Here is a 21,554-nt window from a genome sequence, read left to right as displayed (position 1 = left end):
TGTATTGTCTCACCCTTCCCATGAGACTGAAAATGGAATGAAAGTTTTTAAAAGGCCTCTCAGTTACCCCATCTGTGGGTCAGAAAAGGGCTTGATCCAAGAGCTGAGCAGAGAAGTGAGCACTTACAGCTGCATGGAAAAACCCAGCACCTCCTCTTTCCTCCTTTCCAGCCTCTGCTGAAGCCATGAAATCTGTCAGGGAGTGAAGCAGAGTTACCCCATCCAGCAGAGCTGCACAGACCTGCACAGAGCTGCTGGCAGCAATCCCCTGGCACTCCCTGCAGCTGCACCTCCCAAACAATCTTTGTGCCTCTTTGGCACTCTGCAGGAGGCAGGAGCAGTTCCACACTGCCCTGCAGTCTCCACTTGCTGCCCACCATGGCTGGCTCAGAAAAGGCTCCCTGGCTGCCAGGGGAAACTCCTCAGGTGTGGAACAGGGAGTGAACCCGGGGGGAACCTGAGCAAAATGCCACCAGAGCTCATCTGCCTCTTCCTGTGCACGCTGAGCGCTCCGAGTCTCTCAGGTAAGGACTGAAAGATCTTCACTGACCCCACCAGGAGACAGGCTGTGAGTAACAGAGTCTGCTGTCCTTTTGTTCAAGGTGCCTCAGCAGCACTTAAGCCAAATGAGTCCGAGGTCAGGTGATCTTGAATTTTTATTCTTTTTCTAAAATGAATATCAGAATAAGCAAATGAAAAAAGCAGTCTGTAAATCCTGTTCTGCAGGTCATTTCTGAACTCTAGAGGGAAATTTCAGTTTGAAGGACTTTAGGTAATGCTGTATTTGCCTCCGCTCTTTTGCTGCTCTGTGAGAAGCTGAACTCTCAATTCTTCCTTCAGTGCTGATCACTCTGAGCCCAGGGATGCTCTGCCTGTGGGGGGATGCAGGGTCAGAGAGGAAGGATAGAAAGTGCTAATTAATAGCTCAGATCACTTCTCTGAGGGTCTCCTTCACACTGGAAGGAGGCTGTGCAACTGCTAATCTGCTTCTCCAAGCAAATGCTCCACACCAGACCCATCTCAGAGGAGCTTGGTCTCAATCCCTGACTGCAATCCAGTGTTTGCCATCTCAGCCCTCTGCAAAGCAAACTTGGCCTGCCACTGTGCTTGGGTTTTCCCTGGCCCAGGTTTCCTCAATGTGCCAGTTTAGGTTGTGTCAACAACATTCTGGTTGTCTTGTGATTTTTGTTTTTCTTCTTCTCTTGCTCAGACAGAATCCAGTGACAGCATCAAGTGGTCTCTGCTAGGAAAGTCTATTCTGTGCAATAGGGAAGATTGTGACAACTCTGTTTTAAAAGATGACAGAGCTGAGCACTGGTTCTGTAAAGAAATGTGGGGTTGTTTTCACTGTATTTTTGCACAAGGCTTGGCTACCTGAGTGCTGTTCCAGGCAGGAGCACTGCTGCCTGGGTGGGTGGTGGCTGCCAGCCTCTCACTGTGACACAGAGTAGGAGGGGAAGCTGGGATAACTTACACCCTGTCTGCCATCCTCTTGGCCTCCACCTGAAATACACAATTCACCTCCCAGCCTCCTTTCTGAGCAGAGAACATTTATTTGGTGGAGTGCTGCTGCCCTGAGCTGCCCCTGTGGCTGTGCAGAGCAGAGTGCAGGGCAGCAGACAGCGTGTTCCTGCCTAGCCCAGCAGTCTGGGGTTTGATCCTGGGTGCTGGGGACACAAAAAGCCAAGGGGGATGTTCCAGGGTCTTGACTCTTGCTGGGAGTTTGGTGAATCAGCAGATGAGGGAGGGATGGCCCCAGAGCCTGCGGGTTGGAGTTCTAGCCAAAGAGATTCTAGCATAATTTATTATCCTTGTGGAAATTGCTGTTTCTAGGACTTAGAGATATATGGCTTTGATTTTCAACATTTAGCTAGCAAAAAAAAAAAAAAAAAAAAAAAAGCCTTTATCCTCTCAGGCTGTTATAGACATGATTTCCTTGTTACCAGCATTGAGAATTCGGGATTCCCTTGTCAGATTCCCCTTGACTGAAATTTCCCCAATGGAGAGTCAGACCATGCTCCAGGATACAAAAAGCTGGTGGCATTGTTGTTCTCCAGATTAGCAAAAGGAGGTTAAACAATACAAGGACTGGAAGTTGAAAAGCCAGTGCTTATTACCACAACAGGAAGGATTTCTCAGCCTTATGTATAAACTTTTAAGGGATTTGCCAGGTAAAGCACTCCTAAACACTCTACAGCACCAAGGCTGAGGTTGCTGTTTCTTCCTGTGTTTGTTGAACCCTTGAAAGGAGATAATATTGTGAATAAAGAGATAACTGCATTAATATTTTTACACTGCTCACATACACTTAGCAGTAAGTAGTGTTGATAGTAGTGATGAAGTAACAGCAAGTAATGAGGAAACATTATATTGTTCTATATTCACAGAGCAACAAGGATATTAAAATATATCCCAGAAGAATGGCACTTTATCAAGGTTTATTTAAGGTATTTTAAACTGAAATGTAAGACAGACACGTGTGCTAGACTTGACCATGGTTTTGGGGTTTTTTAATTGTAATTCTCTAATGCAAAGAGGATAAAAACACTAAATTAAAAGAGCCATCACCATTCTAAATGGAAATGTATTCTTTGTGTAACAAATTAAATAGAATATACTGCTGATAGGGTAGGAGACAGAAATGCTATTTACAGAGAAAATATCCTTTCTTTGGCATGGCTGGAGACATTAGGGTGAGAGTCAATACCCTGGCTTGAATGAGTATAGTTTGGCTTTTCCTGTGAGGCTGCTGGTGGATCCAAAACCAGATGGAAATGTGGCAGCCCTGGGCTCCAGCCCTCTGGGTCCTGCCTGTGCTCTCTGTCCAGTTGTCTCCTGCTCTGGGGGATTATTGTTTCCTTCTCCTTCAACATGAACAGACCAGAGCTGATGGATTATTTCAGCACTCAAACCAAACACTTCACTGTTTGTACTCAGTGCTGTTTATATAACCTAGAATTGTCGTTCCTCCCACTGTTAAATTTGTGTTTGTTGCAATTGCTTCGTGGGCTGTTGCAACAGATGGGGGGGAGAAACCATGAATACAATTTGCTTGGCTCTGACACAGGATTATGTCTGGATCAAAAGTACTCTGGAAAAGCCTGAACTCTCCTCCAAACTGTAACTTTCAGCCTATAATGCCAAACAGAAACTAAAACCAGTGAACTGCTTTTATAGAGACACATATATTGCCATTGGGCACAGAGATTTTCCTAGTGAAAGCAGGGAATAATTTCTCTATGAACTTTACATAATTTCTGTATTTTCATAATTGTGAATTTTCCTAATTTCTGTATGAGCTTTGTGGTTCAGCTGAAGTCAGGTGGCAGTCACTGTGTGCACAAAGCCAAGCATAGCCAGGAAATGAAGATTGCTCTCAGCAGACAGGGAATAACCCTTGGGCCATTACAAAACTGATAGTCCAATTCAGAACTCTGCTTTTAAAATAGGTTTCTAGACAGTTTAATAATATAGGGTTTAGTACTATTGAATGCAAAAAAAAAAAAAAATTATATAAAAAATGTCCTAAAGTCAAGAGTTGAAAAAATAGGAAAGCCTTCAGTGCAGCTCACCCCTGCTCAGACCTGGAGCTCCATTGTGTCTGTGAGTCCTGGGAAGAGCCAATGTCTGTCCATGGAATGAAATCTGCTATGGAATTCCCACCTTCAGGTATGCCAAATCCCAACATTAACATGGGAACCAAACACAAGGAAAAGCAGCAAGAAATCTGAATGTTGGGAAGCATGGGGAGCACAAGAGACCAAATGGGTGGTTATGCTTTGCTTTCCAACCTTGTTCATCCTGTGATTCTGCTGCAGTGTGAAGGTCACTAAAAACTTTGCTCTTTTCATTTTTTAAAGCTCAAAATTGCTTTGACTACAGTGCTGTGAGTGTATGGAGCCACAGCCTGCCAGAACTGCTGATCTGGCAGAGAGTGACCCTTCCATTGTCTAAAGGACAAGCAAGAACAATTCTCATCCCAGAGAAATCTGAATTTTATTTCAAAGAGCAGCTGAGCACTGTGTCAGCAGGCCTGCATGACTTGTGCCAAAGAATCATTAGAGAGTTGGCATAACAGTTCCCCACATCATTAGTGATTTTATAAAGATATGATACAGGAAATGAGACAGCTATAAAACATTGCTCATGGACTTGTCAGCCTGGTTTGATCCTGGGGAGAACAACTGACAATTTACTGCTTAAATTTCTAAACATGGCTCAGAAGAAAACACCCTTTTAGTGGCAGTTAAAGACTATTGGATTACAAACCTAGTCAAGTGAAATAAATTTTATCAATAAATAATCTTTAAGTAACACATTGTGATAGCACAGTTATCTTGTTTTGGGGAGAGTGTTCACCAGTGGGCTGATAGAAACCAGTCCATCCATTCCTCCCTCCCAGTGGTTCTTTGGGAACCATTCCCTGCTGAGCAGAGAGAATGGGATTTTTCTGGGCCTGGGAAGTAGCAGAAGATAAGTCTGATAAATTCCCACAGTGTAGTGCAGGATGTGTCCATGGGGAATCCTGACTCCTGTGCTCCAAACATTGCCAAGGATCTTACAACAAGATACCCCAGGGTAAAATCAACCACCATCCCATAGTCATGCTGTGGAGACCTCAGAGGAAAGCAATAATTCCAGTTAAAGAGCACAGAATAAGCTTCTTCTGTTAATAAACTTTGATCACAGCTGCAGGCCCCTCCATTGTCAGAACCTGCAAGGTCAAAGGAGTGTGGCATTCACATTCTCTGTAAAAATCCCTTTGCCCTGGAGTTCTCTCCTGGGAAGCTGAGAGGCCTCAGAGGAAAGGAAAACAATTCTGATCTCATTTGCTTCTCCTGTGCTGTGCTCCTGTGGAATGTGTTTGGAGATTGCTCACCCACAGGGGATTGTTCCATTGCATTCTGCTGGGAGTTGTTTTCACTCTTTGGCCAACCAGGGCCAGGCTGGGTCAGGGCTCTGGAGAGAGTCAGGAGTTTCATTATTATCTTTTTAGCATTCTGTGAGTATCCTGTCTGTATTATTTAGTATAGTTTAATATAGTATTCTTTAATATAGTATCATAAAGTAATAAATGAGCCTTCTGGAAACGTGGAGTCAGATCCATCATTCCTGCCTTCATTGGAACATTCCCAGCAAATCCAATAAAAGAGCTCAGAGCTGGGATCTCCCTCAGCAGCAAATCCAGCCTGGAAAGGAGCAGCACATTTGGAACCACAGCCTCCTTGGAACAGTTTATGGAGTGTAACAGAGCCAAGTCTGTTATTTGGCTCCAGTAAATCCAACTGGAGGGCTTGGCCTTTTCCTCCCACCACAAGAACTGTGCTGGGAAAGCTCTGCTGAGGTCACTGCTGGACTGCAGCTCTCAGCCTGGCATGGGCAGCATCCATCAGCTTCAGCCAGGCAAGAAATTCTCTGTCCCAAACCAGAACTGACCCAATATGAAAAATTCATCCAACTCTGGAAGTTATCCACTACTTCATGAGGGAGCAGTGCTCACTCACACAGTGGGCTTGGTCAAACTGTTTTAGTGATACAAACTGGTTTTTTAGTGAAAAAACTGAAATAAGGCAAAGGAGCACTTTTAGCTGAGCTGCTCCATCCTTTCTTCTTCTCTGTAAAATACTTCAAACACTGAAGTGACTGAAGTGAAAAGTGGCATGTGCATCTCTGATGCAAAACACTGTTTAGCACTATTCTTCAAAGCTTCCCCCCCACACTCCTCCCCCCAATAAATTCTTTTGTTTTCCTTTCTTTTGCTGCTGGGAATTTTAGGAGGAGATGCTTTGCTGCCAGCACCTCAGAGTATCTCCATTCTTTCAACCAACATGAAACACTTCTTAACTTGGAGCCCTGTGATCGTCCAGGGAGCAACTGTGAGATACTCAGTTGAGTTTCAAGGGTAACTACTCAATTTTTTTATTCTTTTTGCTTTTTGAACATTGTTTATCTCAACTTTAGGTTCTAAATTTTTGGGTGTCTTGTTCATATTCAATTCACAAGCCTAAGAGAAGTTTAGCACTGTTAATGAGAAAGGAAAAATTCCTTTTGTCCAGTTCTGGGAAAGTGAGCAGTTTAATAGATACCAGAGTAATCCAAGGTGTGCATCAGTTCCAGATAAGAAATCTGCCTCTATCCAAGTATACAAAAGTTAAGAAGATTTGCAACATTTTATTTAGACGAGGAAGGAGAAAATACTGATCTTTATTTCTTGTTAACATTTGACACCACAGGAGATTTCTGGAACATCTTGAGCTCTGACTTTTATTACAGTATGGCTTTGGGAGTGGGGATTTTGGAAACTCAGGGCACTGGGAATATTTCTGTGTTTGCTCTGGGGTACCCTGACCCCCAGGGGAGCACTGACTCTGACTTTTATTCATGGAGAAAGTTTCTTAGACTTCAAGATAGACTGAAATCCACCAAAGTGTGAAATAAATTATAGAGAGTAGTGTAGGTGTATCCCTTGGTGAGAAATTGAGGGTTTGGGATTTTTGGTATGTTGTGGATGGAAGCAAGATGGAGGGCACAGGGTGTCATCCTGGGTTTCTTCTTCATGCTTCTTCTTTCTTCTTCTTTATGGGTTTGGGTGGCATTTTGTGATTGGGCAGAAAAGTCCCCATTGGGGCTCTTTGGGATCAGTTATTGGGTTAAAAGGGGAAATAATCTGGGTGTCAGTTTTTAACTGGACAGTTTAGTCTTAAAAGACCTTGGAACAAGAGATTGTTGGGCATTTTGTGCCTTCTAATGAAAAGCTGCCCAACTCACAGCAGTGAGACTGTTTTTCTAAAAAGAAACAATAAACACTTGAGTCCAAACATGAACTACTGCCTCAAGTGCCTTCAATGCAGACCCAGAAAAACCCAGGACTGGCACCCCCACAGGGGATGATGAAGTCAAATGAGTGGGCAGGGCTCGGTGCATCAACCCCTGGTGGGCTGTCCCCACCTCCCACAGCACCGTGCTGCTTTTGGCTCACCAACCAGCTCGGGGTGATTTTCTCCAGATAAGATCCAAAACACACCCACGCTGCTTCCAAACTGCCGTGGTGCTCCATCCCCAGTGCAGGTTTTACCTGGAAAGAGCCCAGCAGCAGCCTTGGCTGCACAGGGAGAGCTCGTGTCAGACTGCTGCCTGTGTGCTTCCTCTCCTCCTCAGGGAATACGAGCGGGAATATGCCAACGGGAGCTGGATCCCCATCTCGGAGTGCTCCCTCACCACAGCCACCATCTGCAACCTCACCGAGGACATCTCAGCCTCTGTGGCCTACAAGCTGCGGGTCAGGGCAGAGCTCGGTGCCACCAGGTCACAGTGGGGCACCACCAAAGGCTTCTTCAACCGCGCCATGAGTGCGTGCTGCCTGCAGTGGCACCTCCTGGGCTGCGTGCTCAGAGCTGGGGCTGGGCTGGGCTCAGGGCTGGCCTGGTGTGGGCTCGGAGCTGGCCTGGGGTGGGCTCAGAGCTGGGTGTTTGTTGGGGTGTGCTCAGAGCTGGGGTTGGGATGTGCTCAGAGCTGGGTGTTTGTTGGGGTGTGCTCAGAGCTGGGTGTTTGTTGGGGTGTGCTCAGAGCTGGGTGTTGAGGTGTGCTCAGAGCTAGGTATTTGTAGGGATGTGCTCAGAGCTGGGTGTTTGTTGGGGTGTGCTCAGAGCTGGGTGTTGAGGTGTGCTCAGAGCTAGGTATTTGTAGGGATGTGCTCAGAGCTGGGGTTGGGGTGTGCTCAGAGCTAGGGCTGGGGTTGGGATGTGCTCAGAGCTGGGGTTAGGGTGTACTCAGTGCTGGGTGTTGGGGTGTGCTCAGAGCTGGGGTTGGGGTGTGCCCAGAGCTGGGTGTTTGCTGGGGTGTGCCCAGAGCTGGGTGTTTGTTGGGGTGTGTTCAGGTGCCTGTCTGTGCCCTTAAATGACATCTCCTGGGCTGCATTCTCAGTGCTGGGTGTTGGGGTGTGCTCAGAGCTGGGTGTTTGTTGGGGTGTGTTCAGGTGCCTGTTTGTTCCCAGTCCATGGCAGGCAGAGCACAGACATGCACAGAGCACATCCTGCTGCCCTCATCCTGGGCTGGGAGTTCCCTTTCTCAGACAATGTTCTTGGCCATGAGTTCATCCCAAGGCAGAGCCACAATCATCTGGGATTGAATTTCAAGGGTTTCAAAGATAAGCAAGATGACTGCAGGGATTTCCTTTCACAGGCTGATCATTCTTACCCTTAAATTGAAAGGTTTCTGTCCAACCAGGCTTGCTGTTTTTTAATCCAAGCCATGTAGTCACCTCTGAGAGGTCCAGAACCTGATCCTAAGGGAGCTTTTACTCTAGAAAACAGCCCTGCCATGCTCCATGTGCCTTGTGCTGTTCTCAAAACCCCACTCCATGGTTCCTTCTTCCCATGGTGCCAGATCTGTGAGGAAACCTCAGAAGAGGAGAGAAAACTGGAACCCACAGCATTAATTTCCTCCTAGCAGTGCAGGATGTTTTCTCCACATCCTTCCAAGTCCTGAAAAGCCTGAGGCCCAGCTCAACCCAAGGATTACAATGAGCATACTGTTTCCAGGATTTCTCTGGAATAATTTCCTCTGTTAGCTACCATGCGCTCAACAAAAACTGTGCTGGGAAAGCTCTGCTGAGGTCACTGCTGGACTGCAGCTCTCAGCCTGCCATGGGCAGCATCCATCAGCTTCAGCCAGGCAAGAAATTCTCTGTCCCAAACCAGAACTGACCCAATATGAAAAATTCATCCAACTCTGGAAGTTATCCACTACTTCCTGAGGGAGCAAGTCCTCACTCACACAGCGGGCTTGGTCAGAGCAGCACCATCAGAAGTGCCACCTAAGCTGGTGGCTGTGTCTCTTTGTGAGGAAGGATAGTCTAGAGAGTGCTTTGGATAAAAAATCCTTCCCTTTTCCAGCAGCTGTGGAGGCACAGACAGAGGCACAGACCACACTGTCAGGCAGAGACAGGGGAAGGACACCCCTGAGGCTGACAGGAACAAAAGCAGCAGCTTCTCATGGTTCAGTGAAATGTTTGGCAGCTTGGTCCTGTGTCTTAGGGACCCCAAAGCAGCCTTCAGACTGAGCTGTGACAGTTCAGAGGCTACAGCTTGCACTGGGATTCAGTGTGAATGTGACAGATGTTTGAAAGAGAAGGAAAAGTCCCTGCAAGTTCTTGTCCTTATGCATTTTCCTGCTCTGCTGTCACACCTCCTGGGAAGCCTGGCACTGAGTCTGAGAGGAGCAGAGGGATTCAAACCCAGCCCACAGGTCCTGTCAGGGGCTCACAGGCAGCCAGGGCAGCAGCACAGCCCCAGGGCCAAAGCCACAGGGGCAGAAGCACATGGAAAGTCATGGAAAACACTTTGAAAAGAACTTCCTAAAGCAAACAATTTAGTCAGCTTTCCTTCTTCATTTCTCAGCATTCAAAGAGTTAGTTGGTTGGTATCCAGTGTGCCAGCACAGTGCCAGATAAAAATGCTCCTGTTTGTTTAGCACTGCATCTTGCAATGTCCTATTGTTAACACATTACACAATATTTGCTTTTAACCACCAAATGATAACAGGGTTTTTTTTTTAATTTTGAAATTTGGTGCTAAGGTGGTTTGCACCTTTTTTTTTTTTTCTCAGCTTTTTATTTAGAAGTACAAAGTAGATTTCCAGGCCTCCCAATTGTGGCACACTCATCATGTACATGCTTGGATTTTATGTTTTCATATTGCTCAGTATTAGTGGCAATTCACTGGATGTAAGAGCAAATTCTATTAAGAACATCTCTTCTGTATGGCCCCATGCATCACTCTCCTTCCTTTCTTGAAAGCAAAGAAGCTGAAACGTGTTTCAGCTACAGCAGAGTGGTAAAAAATGGCATAGATAAGTGTGAATAATGGCACAGATAAATAGTGCAAACATGATCTCTGTAGTGCCTTCAACTTCCAGTTCATAAATGTACAGTGCAGCTTCATCTCTGCTTGACTGATTCTCATTATTTCACTCATATTCCTCACGGCAGAATCCCAGACAAAACCAAGCTCTGAATATCAAAGTAAGCAGGAAGGAAATCGCCTCAAGATTTACTTGCATGCATTTCCAAAACCTGAAGTCACAGCAGATCATCAGCCCAAGTCTGTCTAAAACCATGCAGGCACTAAAAGAAAATCAGGATTCATGTGAATTACCCTGAGGCTCATCATGTTTTTTCCTTCACCTTTGAGTAACTGCCAAAATCCCCAGGAAAAGCAGTGGTTTTTCAGCTCCTGTTCTGGGTGCAGAGCTGATCCTGCCCAGGAGCACCAGAGCTGCCCTGATCTGCTGGCCCAGCTGCTCCTGCTGCAGCTGTGCTCGTGGCACCCTCAGGCCAGGCAGCTCCTCCACTGCTGGAGGAGAAAATTCAAAGCCTTTCAAGTTCTGTGCAGCTCAGCTGTGGCCAAATTCCCATTTGCAATGCCAGCCATGGAGTTCTCCTCCTCCTGCTGGAAGAACTGGACACAGAGGGAGGGAGAGCAGAGAGGTTCCTGCCCCGCTGAAGCTGTTCCTGCAGGTTGATGTTATTCCAGTGGTGATGGCAGCCTCTGTCCCTGCTGTCTGGGCAGAGGGGGGATCTCAGGGCTGTCTCTGGGTGGTAATGCTGCTCTCTGTGTTGGCAGCTTCCCTGACCCCCCCGCTGCTGAGGGCCGTGGCAGACGGGCACCACTTGCTGGTGGAGCTGGCAGACATGGGACCCTCCTTCCAGTTCTGGGTGCTCTACTGGAGGAAGGGCCAGGAGAGCAGGGTGAGTTTGAAATAACTGGGAGTGCCCTGAGGGATGCCCACAGAGCCTCTTTGTGGGGCTGCAGGACCTGCCTGGAGTGGCTTGGTGCCACCTCACCCTGCACACACCAGGGATTGCTGTGGGCTCCTCATGGAGGAGTTTGTCTGTTCTTTCCTCTCTCCTTCTCTGGGAAAAGGAATCCCCTCACATACCTCAGCTGTTGTGGTATTTTCTGTGGCCCCCATCAAAGGGAGGAAATGATGAATCTGACTCCATGTTCCTACAGGGCTAATTTATAATTTTACAATCTAAATTATGTTAAAGAATGCTATACTAAAATTATTCTAAAGAATAGAGAAAGGATACAGACAGAAGGCTAAAAGATACTAATGAAAACTCCTGACTCTCTCCAGAGTCCCAACACAGCCTGACTGTGATTGATCACTAAGTAAAAACCATTTACATGTTGGATAAACAATCTCCAGCCACATTCCAAAGCAGCAAACACAGGAGAAGCAAACAGACAATTATTGTTTTCATTTTTCTCTGAGGCTTCTCAGCTTCCCAGGAGAAGAAATCCTGGCCAAGGGATTTTTCCAGAAAATGTGATGGTGACAAACTATAGCTAGAAACCAGAAGTCAGGAACCAAAGGTGTTTGTGCTGACTTCTCCCTCTGAACTTCATCTGGTTTACTCAGACTGGGATTAAGGTGTCACACGGAGGTGCTGACAAACTTTTCTGTTTTCTGAGGCAGGAAAAGCAGCGTTAATAGTCCTTGATGGATTTTTGCTCCATTAATTTATCTGTTCTGGCTTTCAGTCTGTGTGAACTTCTAGCCTGTACAGCTTCCTGCAATGAGCAATTCTGCACCTTGACTCTTGTGCAGTCTCAGCCTTGATTTGGGGATGAGAGAGAGAACAATTATTCCCCATTCACTCTCCCTACCACTCCATTAGTTTCATATTCTGTATGTTTTTCCAGGCCAAGGACTCCCAGACTCCTGGGCTGTTCCCTGTGGGAGCCCTCACAGCTATTTTTGTCTTTACCAGGGTGGGCAGGGAGAAACCTGCAGAGTCCAAGGTGCAGGAACAAAACACGAAACAAAACAAGTGTTCCCACTCCCTTGGCTCTCCAGCAATTGTCAATGTGACCCCCACAGAGCTGACAATCCCATGGAAACTGAACCCCAGGTTCCTGTTTCTGAGGGAGGATGCTGTGAAAATGTAGGAGAAAAATTCTCATGAGCATAATTCCACATTTCTCAGGATTGAATTGCATTTGTTGCCTTATCACCAGATCCTCCTGCTGTTCTTCACAGCTGTCTGTCATCTTTGCTATTGTAAGTGGGTTTTTAGCTCCACTAGCAGGTATCAGTTTTCATTATTGTTCCCAATCACTGAGTCCCCACCACGATTTCCTGCCACTCTCAATTAGCAATTTACTCATACACAGAAGTCTTTAGCCTATAAAGAGGCATCAGGAGCAGGACTGCCCACTGTGAGATCCAGCTAAAGGAGATCAGCCTTGTCCAGGGGCCTTCTGACACCTTAAAAACAATCAATAGGTTTGTATCTGGTTGTGGTTTATTAATTAAATTTATTAGTTTAATTTAATTGTTTATTAAATCTTCTTCAGTATGTGATCTTAATGACCTCAACATTAATTCTAAATTTCAGAATACTTTCTACCAACTGGACTGTTGCAAACATTAGTTTTACTGACAAGTCCTGTGCTGGTACTCTTATTATTTATTTTAATTATTTTTACATTTGACATGTCTCATTTGATCTTTTTGCAAGAGACCACCCCAGGCAGTCATAGACCTTATTTTGTCCTTGAAATCTTTTCAAACTCAGGGCCCTCCATATCATGTTTTTGTGGAGAAGCTATTTTGATGGTGGGAAGGACTTGCCCTGCCAGGAGAGCCCTCCTGGCTCGCTGGAGTTTTCCATATGTGTGGAGCTGGAGGCTGATCAGGCCTTCTGTGAGAACAGGTTTGCATCTGCAGCACAGCAAGAGGAGCAGTTGGGAGCTATTAGCCATCCTCTCCTGGCTGGGGACACAAAATTCATTTTGCCAGCAATGATTGCAGACCTATTTATGGCAGTAATGTACTCTGTTCAATTTGCTGGAGTGTGTCACAGTTGCACACTCCAAACTCACTAGCTGGTCCATCCCCTCTCTGAGCTCCCTGGCACAGCTCTCACACCCCTATCCCAGCATGGTGATGGTTTGGGCATCCAGCACCATGAAAAGCCATCACCATCACGCCAGGAAAAGCTCAGGTCAGTCAGGACCTCGGACGTGCCCCTGCTAGCAGGGTACCAGCTCTGCTCTAGGGGTGTGGCCCAGCATCATCATCAACCTCTGGCCTACAGCTCCTTCCTTCCACCCCTCCTGCCCTTCCTGAGGTGTGGGGGCTCATTCTGCCCCCCACTGTGCCTTGCTGGCTGCTTTCACCCTCCTTTTGTCCTGCTCACACAGGCTCAGACATGCCCTGCTGCTCCCTCCTTTCCTCACTGGACAAGCATCATGGTGATGCCAGATCATTTTTTGCATTTTCCCTTTTCTTTACCTCTGTATCCTTCACACAGATTTTTCGAGCTCTGTAGCCTGTTATTGCATCCCTAGCTGGTTTTCCCAGTGCTTTTCCCTGCCCTGATACACAGAAAGACAAAATATCTTCCAAAGCCTCCATCCTACCTTGGTTCTCCTGGGAACCAAGGCCAAAAAACAGCTCTTGGAGACACATTTTCACCAAGAAACTTCAGTTCCACCTCAGGGGGGAGGATTTAGAAGGTGCCTGAACTTGGAGGGGGGGGAGATGCATCAGCACTTGTGCTCTTAATTGTTGCTTTTTTCAATGCTGCTAATTTACTAAAGTTGTAAATCTGTGTTCAGCCTGTGGGGGTGGGCTCTGTGGGCATTGGAGGCCTCCAGCAAAGACCAACCTTTGTGTTTGCTCCTGCACTAATACTGTCTCAGAAGAGCTGTTCCACTTCCAGGCTCTCTGAGGCACCCGTGGCAGGGCTGCTCTCTGAGGTGAGAGCCCTGATGTCTGTCTGTCTGTCTGTCTGTCTGGTGGGGCTGGGGCAGGTGCAGCAGAGGGTGCTGAAGGAGGTGAGCTCCGTGGTGCACCTGGACACCATGGAGGCAGGAGCTGAGTACTGTGTGAAGGCTCAGACTCACGTGCAGGCCATCAACAGGAGCAGCAGCTTCAGCCCCACGCAGTGTGTGAGGGCTCAGGGTAAGAGCCAGCCCTCCCTCCTGCCCCTGCCCTGCCCAAAGCTTGGGGCAAATCTATTGGGAGAGACTCTTTAGAGTTAGCTTCTGAAATAGTTGGCTTCTGATAGTGATGGCATGAATTATAACATCTGTATTGTCTCACCCTTCACAGAAAACTAAAAAACTAGGAAAAAAATAGAATAAAATAAATAGTAATACTTGAAATATTTAAATAGTTTAAATATTCAAATCAAACAAAATTTTAAAAATTAAAAATTATAAATAAATATTATTATGCGAGTATTACAATAATATTATAATAATGGTATAATTCTTATAAAAATATTCTAGTATTATAATAATATTATAATACTAAAATACTATAATATATTAATATTATTATATAGGATTTAAAATAATATTATTATTTATTATTTTAATAATTATATTATATAATAATAACAATATAATAGTTCTATATATAATATAATATAATATATAATATTATAATATAATATAATATAATATATATAATATAGAATATAAATTATTATAATAATAGTGTCTTGTTATATTGATTCATTATAATAATATTTGTTATTATAATGAATTTTTTGCAAATAATATTATAAGACTTTATATTATAGTAATATTATAGTAATATAGTATATTATAGTATCATAGAATATTATAGTAATATGACAATAAAATATTATTATAATATAAAATATTATAATATATAGAATTATAATATTATAATATAAATATTATAATGATATTATAATAAACTTGAATTAATAAAGAAATAGAAATAAAAATTTCAAAATATAATATAATTATTATAAATTATAATATAATTCATATAAATTTAATTTAGGATTAAATTAATTTAATTTAATATTTAATTTAGATAAATTTAATATAATATAATTTATATGAATTAAAATATAATTTTTAAAATAAATAATAACAAAAAGAATAACAACAATAAAAATAAAATAAAAGTTTTTAAAACACCTCTCAGTGACCCCATCTCTATGTCAAAAAGAAGCTCAATCCAAGAAATGCTCTTCCTTTTGTTTCCACCCCAATCTCCTGCCTGGCTGGCAGACGTGCTGTGTTTGCTCCTTGGGAGAGGTACAGCAGGAAGGGTCAGGAGTGCAGCCCCCTGCTGGCACTGGGCTTGGCTGGGGAGGGATGTCCCCAGGAGGGATGTCCCCAGGGTGGGTGGCAGAGCAGCCCCTGGGGCCCAGGCTGGCTGCAGCGAGTGCCTGCTCCCTGCAGGGTCTCTGAGTTCTGCTGCTCTCTCACTTGCAGGTGACACATCCGTGTGGCTGGTGACTGCCCTCACCTCCTCTGCTGGCTTTGCTGTGGCAGCTCTGGCCCTGCCTTTCCTGACCTGGAAAATAAGTAAAATCTTCCAGTATTCCTGCTGCCCCGCTGCTGTCCTGCCAGACACACTGGTAACTTTGTTTTTTACTCTGCTTTACTGGTTTTTAGCATGCTGGGTATTCAGAGGAGCATGGGGCAGTGAGAAAAAGCAGCTTGCCAGGAAGCCTTGCCCTTTCCAGTGTGAGGAGCTGAGCTCAGGGATGCAGCAGCCCTGAGCTGCCTCGGCCCCAGCCCTGGGCAGGGAAGATGCTCCTGGTGCTTCTGGGAGGCAGGGACTGCCCCTGCCTGAGCAGCTGCTCCCTGAACCCACCTGCTGTGCCACTGCCAGCACTGCTCCACGTCCCCTGCTGCCCCTCTGAGCTTCTCAGCAGCTTGCCAAGGAGAAATCTATCAAAACCTCCTCGGGAATATGTGAAAATGTCCAGCTCAAGTGAGAATGCAGCTTAGCAGCTTCTGTGGCTGTGGCAGGAAGGATGAGAGGAGCACCTTGTGGGGAAAAGACAAGCAGCCTAACCCAGCAGCCTGAGGGTGTTTGAGGGAGTGCATTTGTTTTCCAGAAGGAATCAGAGCCCCCCACCCAGCTGATCCTGCGGGGCGGGGAAGAAGCTGAGCAATGTGACCTGATGGTGGTTGTGATGCCCTCAGAAGAAGTTCTCCAGCTGTGGATTCAAAAAGCACTTTAGAGCAGCCCAGAAAATCAACAGCCCCTTTGTGGCATCTTCATCCATCCTCATCAAAAGCAAGTAAAGGTGGGAGCTGCCTGTTCCTGTCCTTGTCCTTCATACCTTAGCCAGGAGCAGACTCGGGGTGACCCAGGCCCCCTTTTCAGCCACACTGCTGCTCCCAAGGCAGAGCTGACCAGAGCAACACCTGCAGAGCCCAGTGCCTGAGCTCCAAATCATTTCAGCCTCGGTGTTTTACCTCAGTAAGAGCTTCTTATGTGGCTATGCCAGCTGGAATAACCAGGGGAAAAATGCAGACCCTGAAGTGAGGTGACATTCTTTGAAAAGGGCATGAGGGGATGTGGCATCCTAATCTGTGCACGTGACTGTCACAGAGCTGGTGCCACCAAAACTTGCAGACAGCACCATGAGGGATGCCTGGCTTTCAGCAGTGCTTTGGAAGGAGTGATGTGGGAAATTTCTGAAGTGTTTGGAGGGAGCTCTGCAAGACCAGCAGAGCACCACTGACAGTGGGCAGCTCCAGTATCACCCAGTCAGGGTGTCAAAAATGCAAAAGCTGTGTATTCATGAAGGAAAAACCAAGACCTTTAGGGAGAAGGAAATTAGGGGTGAATTATTTAAATGGGAGAGGATTAGAGTAGAGAAAGATTGGGAAAAGACAGAGAAAGGTAGGCTGCAGACACAGTTAAAAAATGGGAAAAGAAAAAAAAAAAAGATGTGTAAATAGTGGTCAGGATCTTCCTGGGTGCCTGCTGGGCATCCCTGTGGTTCATACCTGAACCAGGACAGGGATTATTTCACACAAGGCACATGTGGTGCTGTGGTCAGGAGGGCCAGAGTGAGGGGTAAATGCAGTTCTTCTCTTGGCAAACAGGAATATCAGGCTGGATGGATCCAGCATCACAGCATTGCCATATAGTGACCACCAACACCATTATCCTCCAGGCATCTTGTCCTCTGGAGGAAGGAAATTGCAAAAGACAAGAGAAATTTCCTCTAAATACAGATAAAATACAGGTGTTGTGTATATTGCAGTTGTGGCTGTCACACTGAAAAAAGTCATTTCTCACCTGTAAAGCAGAGGCATGAAAAGACATTGCTCTGAGAAGCTTTTTTCAAGAGCTCTCCATGGTTTCAATGAAATGCAAGACACCTCAAAGAGTGCACCTTTTCCAGTTTCATTCTTGCAACCTTGTGTGAGGCCATCGGGTGGCAACAAAGCACCGTGGAAAGGCAGAAGTGGCTCAGGGGTCTGTACCTGTGCTCTGCCCAGGCACTGTGATCCCTGGCTCCTGGCCAGCCCCTCACTTTCCAGTTGCAGCCCACTTGTTTGGTGTATTCCTGTCTCATTTGCTTCTTTCTGGACAATGCTGGAGTGCAGAGCTTTGGTGTTGGATTGTAAGATGGATATTGCTGAATATTGAGCAAATTACAGAGTGAGAAAATCCATGCAGGTCTGGGCATTGAAGACTCAGCCTTCATTATTAGTTTGTTGATAATTAGCTGGGAAATGCCTGACTACAAGCACCCATGAGATGCTGGACCCAGAGATTTGGGAGCAAAGAGGAAAAGGGCATTTTCACGGGCAGAAATGGCAAGTGCCCAGCAGGTCTCACCCTCCCTAAACCAAGCTGGAGCAGCAGTGGGAGGGGAGGCAGGCAGGGAGTGATTCTGGCAGGGAGCTGCAGTGTGTTTGGGGAGCACAGACAGCACAGAACTTCAGCTCCTTGCAGGGTCAAGGGCTCTTGGGCAAACATCCCTTTGGCACAGCTTTGCCCAGTGCTTGAATTTACAGGGGCAGCTCCACATCACAGAGGCCTTGGTGCTGGGACTGGTTTAGGGAGCTCCCATGCCTCACATTTATCTTTATTTTATACCCCATAGATTCAGGTGAGTTGATTTCTCAGTGCCTTGATTTCTAGACACCCCACAGGGGTGTACCCATGCAGGAAATGCTCCTAGGACTTGTCCATGCCATAGGTCCAAGCAGCCTCAGCAATTCCTCCTCTTCCCCCCTCGCTCTGCATTTTCACAACCACAGAATCAGAATCTTCTGAGCTGGAAGAGACCCATAAGGACCAACAAGTCCAGCTCTTAAGTGAATGTCCCATTTGGGGATCAAACCCCAATCCTGGCATTATCAGCAGCATCCTCTAACCAGCTATGGCAGCACCAGCAATTCTTCAGGGATATATAGAAAAAAAAAGGAAATAAAAGGCCATTGAATGTGAAAGGCTTTTAAAAAATTATTTTCCTGAGTATTTTCCAGCTGCACATTAAGCATAGAGCATATGTTCCTTCCTCACTTGCAATAACAGATTTTATGTCCTTCCTCATTGCCAATAAAGCAGTTAAACTGTTGTAGAAAACTGCACAGACAACATTAAACAAAAGAAACACCCGAGAAAGAATTCTTAAAATGGGGACATGGGAGAGAACTGTGTAAGTGCCACTGCCTCCTTAGCAGACTATTCTCAATTTACATTAGGATTTTCCAGTTTATGGCAGCTTGAAGCCAAATTTGAGACGGTGATTGAAAATCCTTTTCAACCTCTTCCTTTGGAAGAATGTGCTGCATTTTGTTCAGCCTGAAAATCATGGTAGAGAACAAGAGTAACTCCCCTGCCTGCCATGGACACAGAGCAGGGTGGCACTGGCATAGACAGCTGCCATCACTGACTCCTTAATTCATTTTCCTGCTATCCCAAAGTCAATTTTGACATGGCAAACTCTGCCTTTGAGAACTGATTTTGCTCCCACCACCACGAGACCACCTTGCAGAAAGGCCCAGCCATTCACCAGAGTGAAGAATGTGCAGAGATGAGCTTTGCTCTGTCCCTTTCCCTTCATGAGGTACCAAGTGGCTCCATTTCTTTCAAAATAAACTTTTCTACTTTTCTCAAAAAGTGAAATAAAGCACAAACCTGCGTCATCTTCTGGGTGAGTTTTGGTTTTGTGCTCCATTACCTGTGGGATGTGAGTCCAAAAACCCAACCTTTTAATGAAGACTTTGTAAGGACAGAAGTGGTAATTAGAACAGTTTTCAAAGAAAAAATTATGAAGATCAGCATAAAAACTGTGTATTACCTGAGAATTTGAGCAGAGTTACATATTGCTGCATTGACAAGAAAGCAAGGAATTCAATTATCTGTTCCATGACACTAACAGCCCTGAATATAGGGTAATTTTTCCTCTGAACTATATTTCATTAGAAGTATATTGCTTTTTGCGATTTTTATTCATTTCTGTCTCCAATCAAACTGAGATCTTTAACTTGATAAATTACCATTTTACGTGTTTCCTGCATTATTACTTTATGTTTTGTCTCTTTTCTTACAAAATCTAGAGGTAACCAAAAGCACTATTTTGACTGCAAATCAGTTCCATTTCTTGTGAAGGTGGTACTCTGTCCTGCAAATAAACTGCTACAAAAACAATAAACATCCAAGCCAGAGACAGATATTTATTGCTTGAAGAATTTGCCGGCAGATGATTCTGTTGCTCTTACAGTGTGAAACAGCAGAAACAGAGAATTACTCAGTTCACGTCTCTTGTGGTGCTTCTCAATAACTGGAACTATTAAAAAAAAATCAGAAATTACTAAATCAAGACACAAAAGCAATTAAAAGATGGCAAGGTTAAGTGAAATTGCCCAAGTAAATACTGCACACGGAGCCCTAATTTGGTTTCGTGCCGTGCATGGGCTATAATTTAGCTGTTACTACAGAAATGGCCCCATCTGAGGGTTTCAATGGCCATGATTTGCTTGGGATCAACTCAGAGCTTTGTTAGGAGCCAAGGACATGCTGTCCCCGTGCAGGCAGTGGTCCTAGCACACACCCTGCCCACCCCACAGCCCCAGGCAGGGCTGGCAGCAGCTTCCCCTGGATTCACACATCCTCAGTGCTGGAATCCAGAGAGACATGGAGACACTGCCAGCCTGAGCTCTGCTGGTGTGGCTGCATCTGATGGTGTTAGCATGACTTGAGGAGTTTTTAAATACTTTTAAATTACAAAATTATATTTTAAATTTATGGGTTTAATTTATGTTTTGAATTTTAAAATAGTTTATATTATTCTTTCTTTGATGAGACATCTGAATCAAGAGTGTGAGGCCTATTTAGAGACTGAGCAGAGGTTTAAGTCAATACATTCTACCTTAAGTCAAACAATTCCCATTTGGCAGAGCTACTGTAACTGAGTGTCTCTATCAGCATCCAATCCTGCAGTCTCTGTTAAGGGTGTTATTGTATTTGCAGGGAATGCCCCAACAAAGGCAGGAATTATGCATTTGACTTTATTTTTTTAGAAGGTTAATTTAATATTTCATGATACTATATTATATTAAAGAATGCTATACTATACTGAAGAATGCAGAAATTATACTTACAGAAGGCTAAAAAGATAACAATGAAAACTCCTGACTCTCTCCAGAGCCCTGACCCAGCCTGGCCCTGATTGGCCAAAGGGTGAAAACAACTCCCAGCAGAATGCAATGGAACAATCCCCTGTGGGTGAACAATCTCCAAACACATTCCAGACAAACACAACACAAAAAAAAGGAAATAAAATAAGAATTGTTTTCCTTTTCTATGAAGACTCTTAACTTCTTAAGAAAAAAAATCTTAAGCAAAAAATCTTTTTCAGGAAATGTAAATACCACAGGGTGTTGTATTAACACAGACAAACACCAGGGGTCTGTGAAACCTGGATGATTTGGGCACCAGGTGACTCAGCAGAGCCCGTGGTGGAGGAAAGGAAGGTCTCTTCAAAGATGCATACAGCCTCTGAGGTCAAGGGGAGAGGCAGAGTGTTCCCTGAGACCTTGTAGGATACTGAGAATAGAAAGAAATTTCCCCATCCAAAACCCAGCCAAGGAAGGGGTTGGAAAGAGGAAATATTCCTGACCAGCTGTGAAGCTGGAAATCCAGCTCCCAGGCTGAGCAGTCAGTATGATGCTGCTGAACCTTCCCTCCTGTAGCTTCATTCCCATTTAAGCTCCCAGAAGATTCATAACACTTTCCCTTTGAAGAGATGCTCTCTCATTTTGCCCCTTTGCTGGGGTCAGAGAGTTCATGCAGACCTGTGAGAGTGGTCTTTGATACCAGGCAGCTGCAGCTCTGTACTTTTATCTCACTGTGGTCTCCAAAGCAGCCTTCTACTGCACCAGCCCACCCTGCTCTCTGCTTTCACTCTGCTCAGTGTCCTGCTCGTCCTCCAGGTTGCTCATCTATCTCCTCCCTCCTGCTGCTCTCCAGACAGGCTGATGGCTGGCAATCTCCCTCTTTCTGCCAAGTCCTGGCCTTGACTCCCTCTTCTGCCATCTGCTACAACTTCATTGTGAAATTTCACATTGTTCAGAGCCACACTCTGCTGGGTTTGGTGCTGCCTCCAAAGTCCCTCAGTTTGGGGGATGTCTCTCCTTGTGACCCTTTGTGCCATTTTGGGGCAGTCTTACCCAGGCCTTCTCAGGCAGTTTGGCATTTTCTTTGTCACCTCTGCCTCCTCATTTCCCCCACTGCTCCTT

General features: G+C 45.2%; 1 protein-coding gene across 2 annotated transcripts; it reads left to right on the top strand.

Annotated features, from left to right (window-relative positions):
• The first annotated feature begins 345 nt into the window (after positions 1–345).
• On the top strand, positions 346–20,618 carry IL20RB (interleukin 20 receptor subunit beta). 2 transcript variants are annotated; one of them, XM_050980049.1, is made up of 8 exons: positions 346–524; positions 5,776–5,902; positions 7,159–7,349; positions 10,623–10,747; positions 13,824–13,974; positions 15,270–15,415; positions 15,902–16,093; positions 20,462–20,618. In XM_050980049.1, the coding sequence occupies exons 1-7, from the start codon at positions 467–469 to the stop codon at positions 16,025–16,027; spliced, it is 924 nt and encodes a 307-aa protein (XP_050836006.1). In that variant the 5' UTR covers positions 346–466; the 3' UTR covers positions 16,028–16,093; positions 20,462–20,618. The 2 variants fall into 2 exon arrangements, with proteins under 2 accessions (XP_050836006.1, XP_050836007.1); XM_050980050.1 differs by lacking the exon at positions 20,462–20,618 and having other exon boundaries at positions 15,905–18,387.
• The last annotated feature ends 936 nt before the right edge of the window (positions 20,619–21,554 follow it).

Source organism: Serinus canaria, chromosome 14 (genome assembly GCF_022539315.1).
Source record: "Serinus canaria isolate serCan28SL12 chromosome 14, serCan2020, whole genome shotgun sequence".
Taxonomy (NCBI): domain Eukaryota; kingdom Metazoa; phylum Chordata; class Aves; order Passeriformes; family Fringillidae; genus Serinus; species Serinus canaria.
The sequence above is the reverse complement of the archived record's forward strand: the minus strand, read 5'-3'. Positions and strand labels throughout refer to the sequence as shown.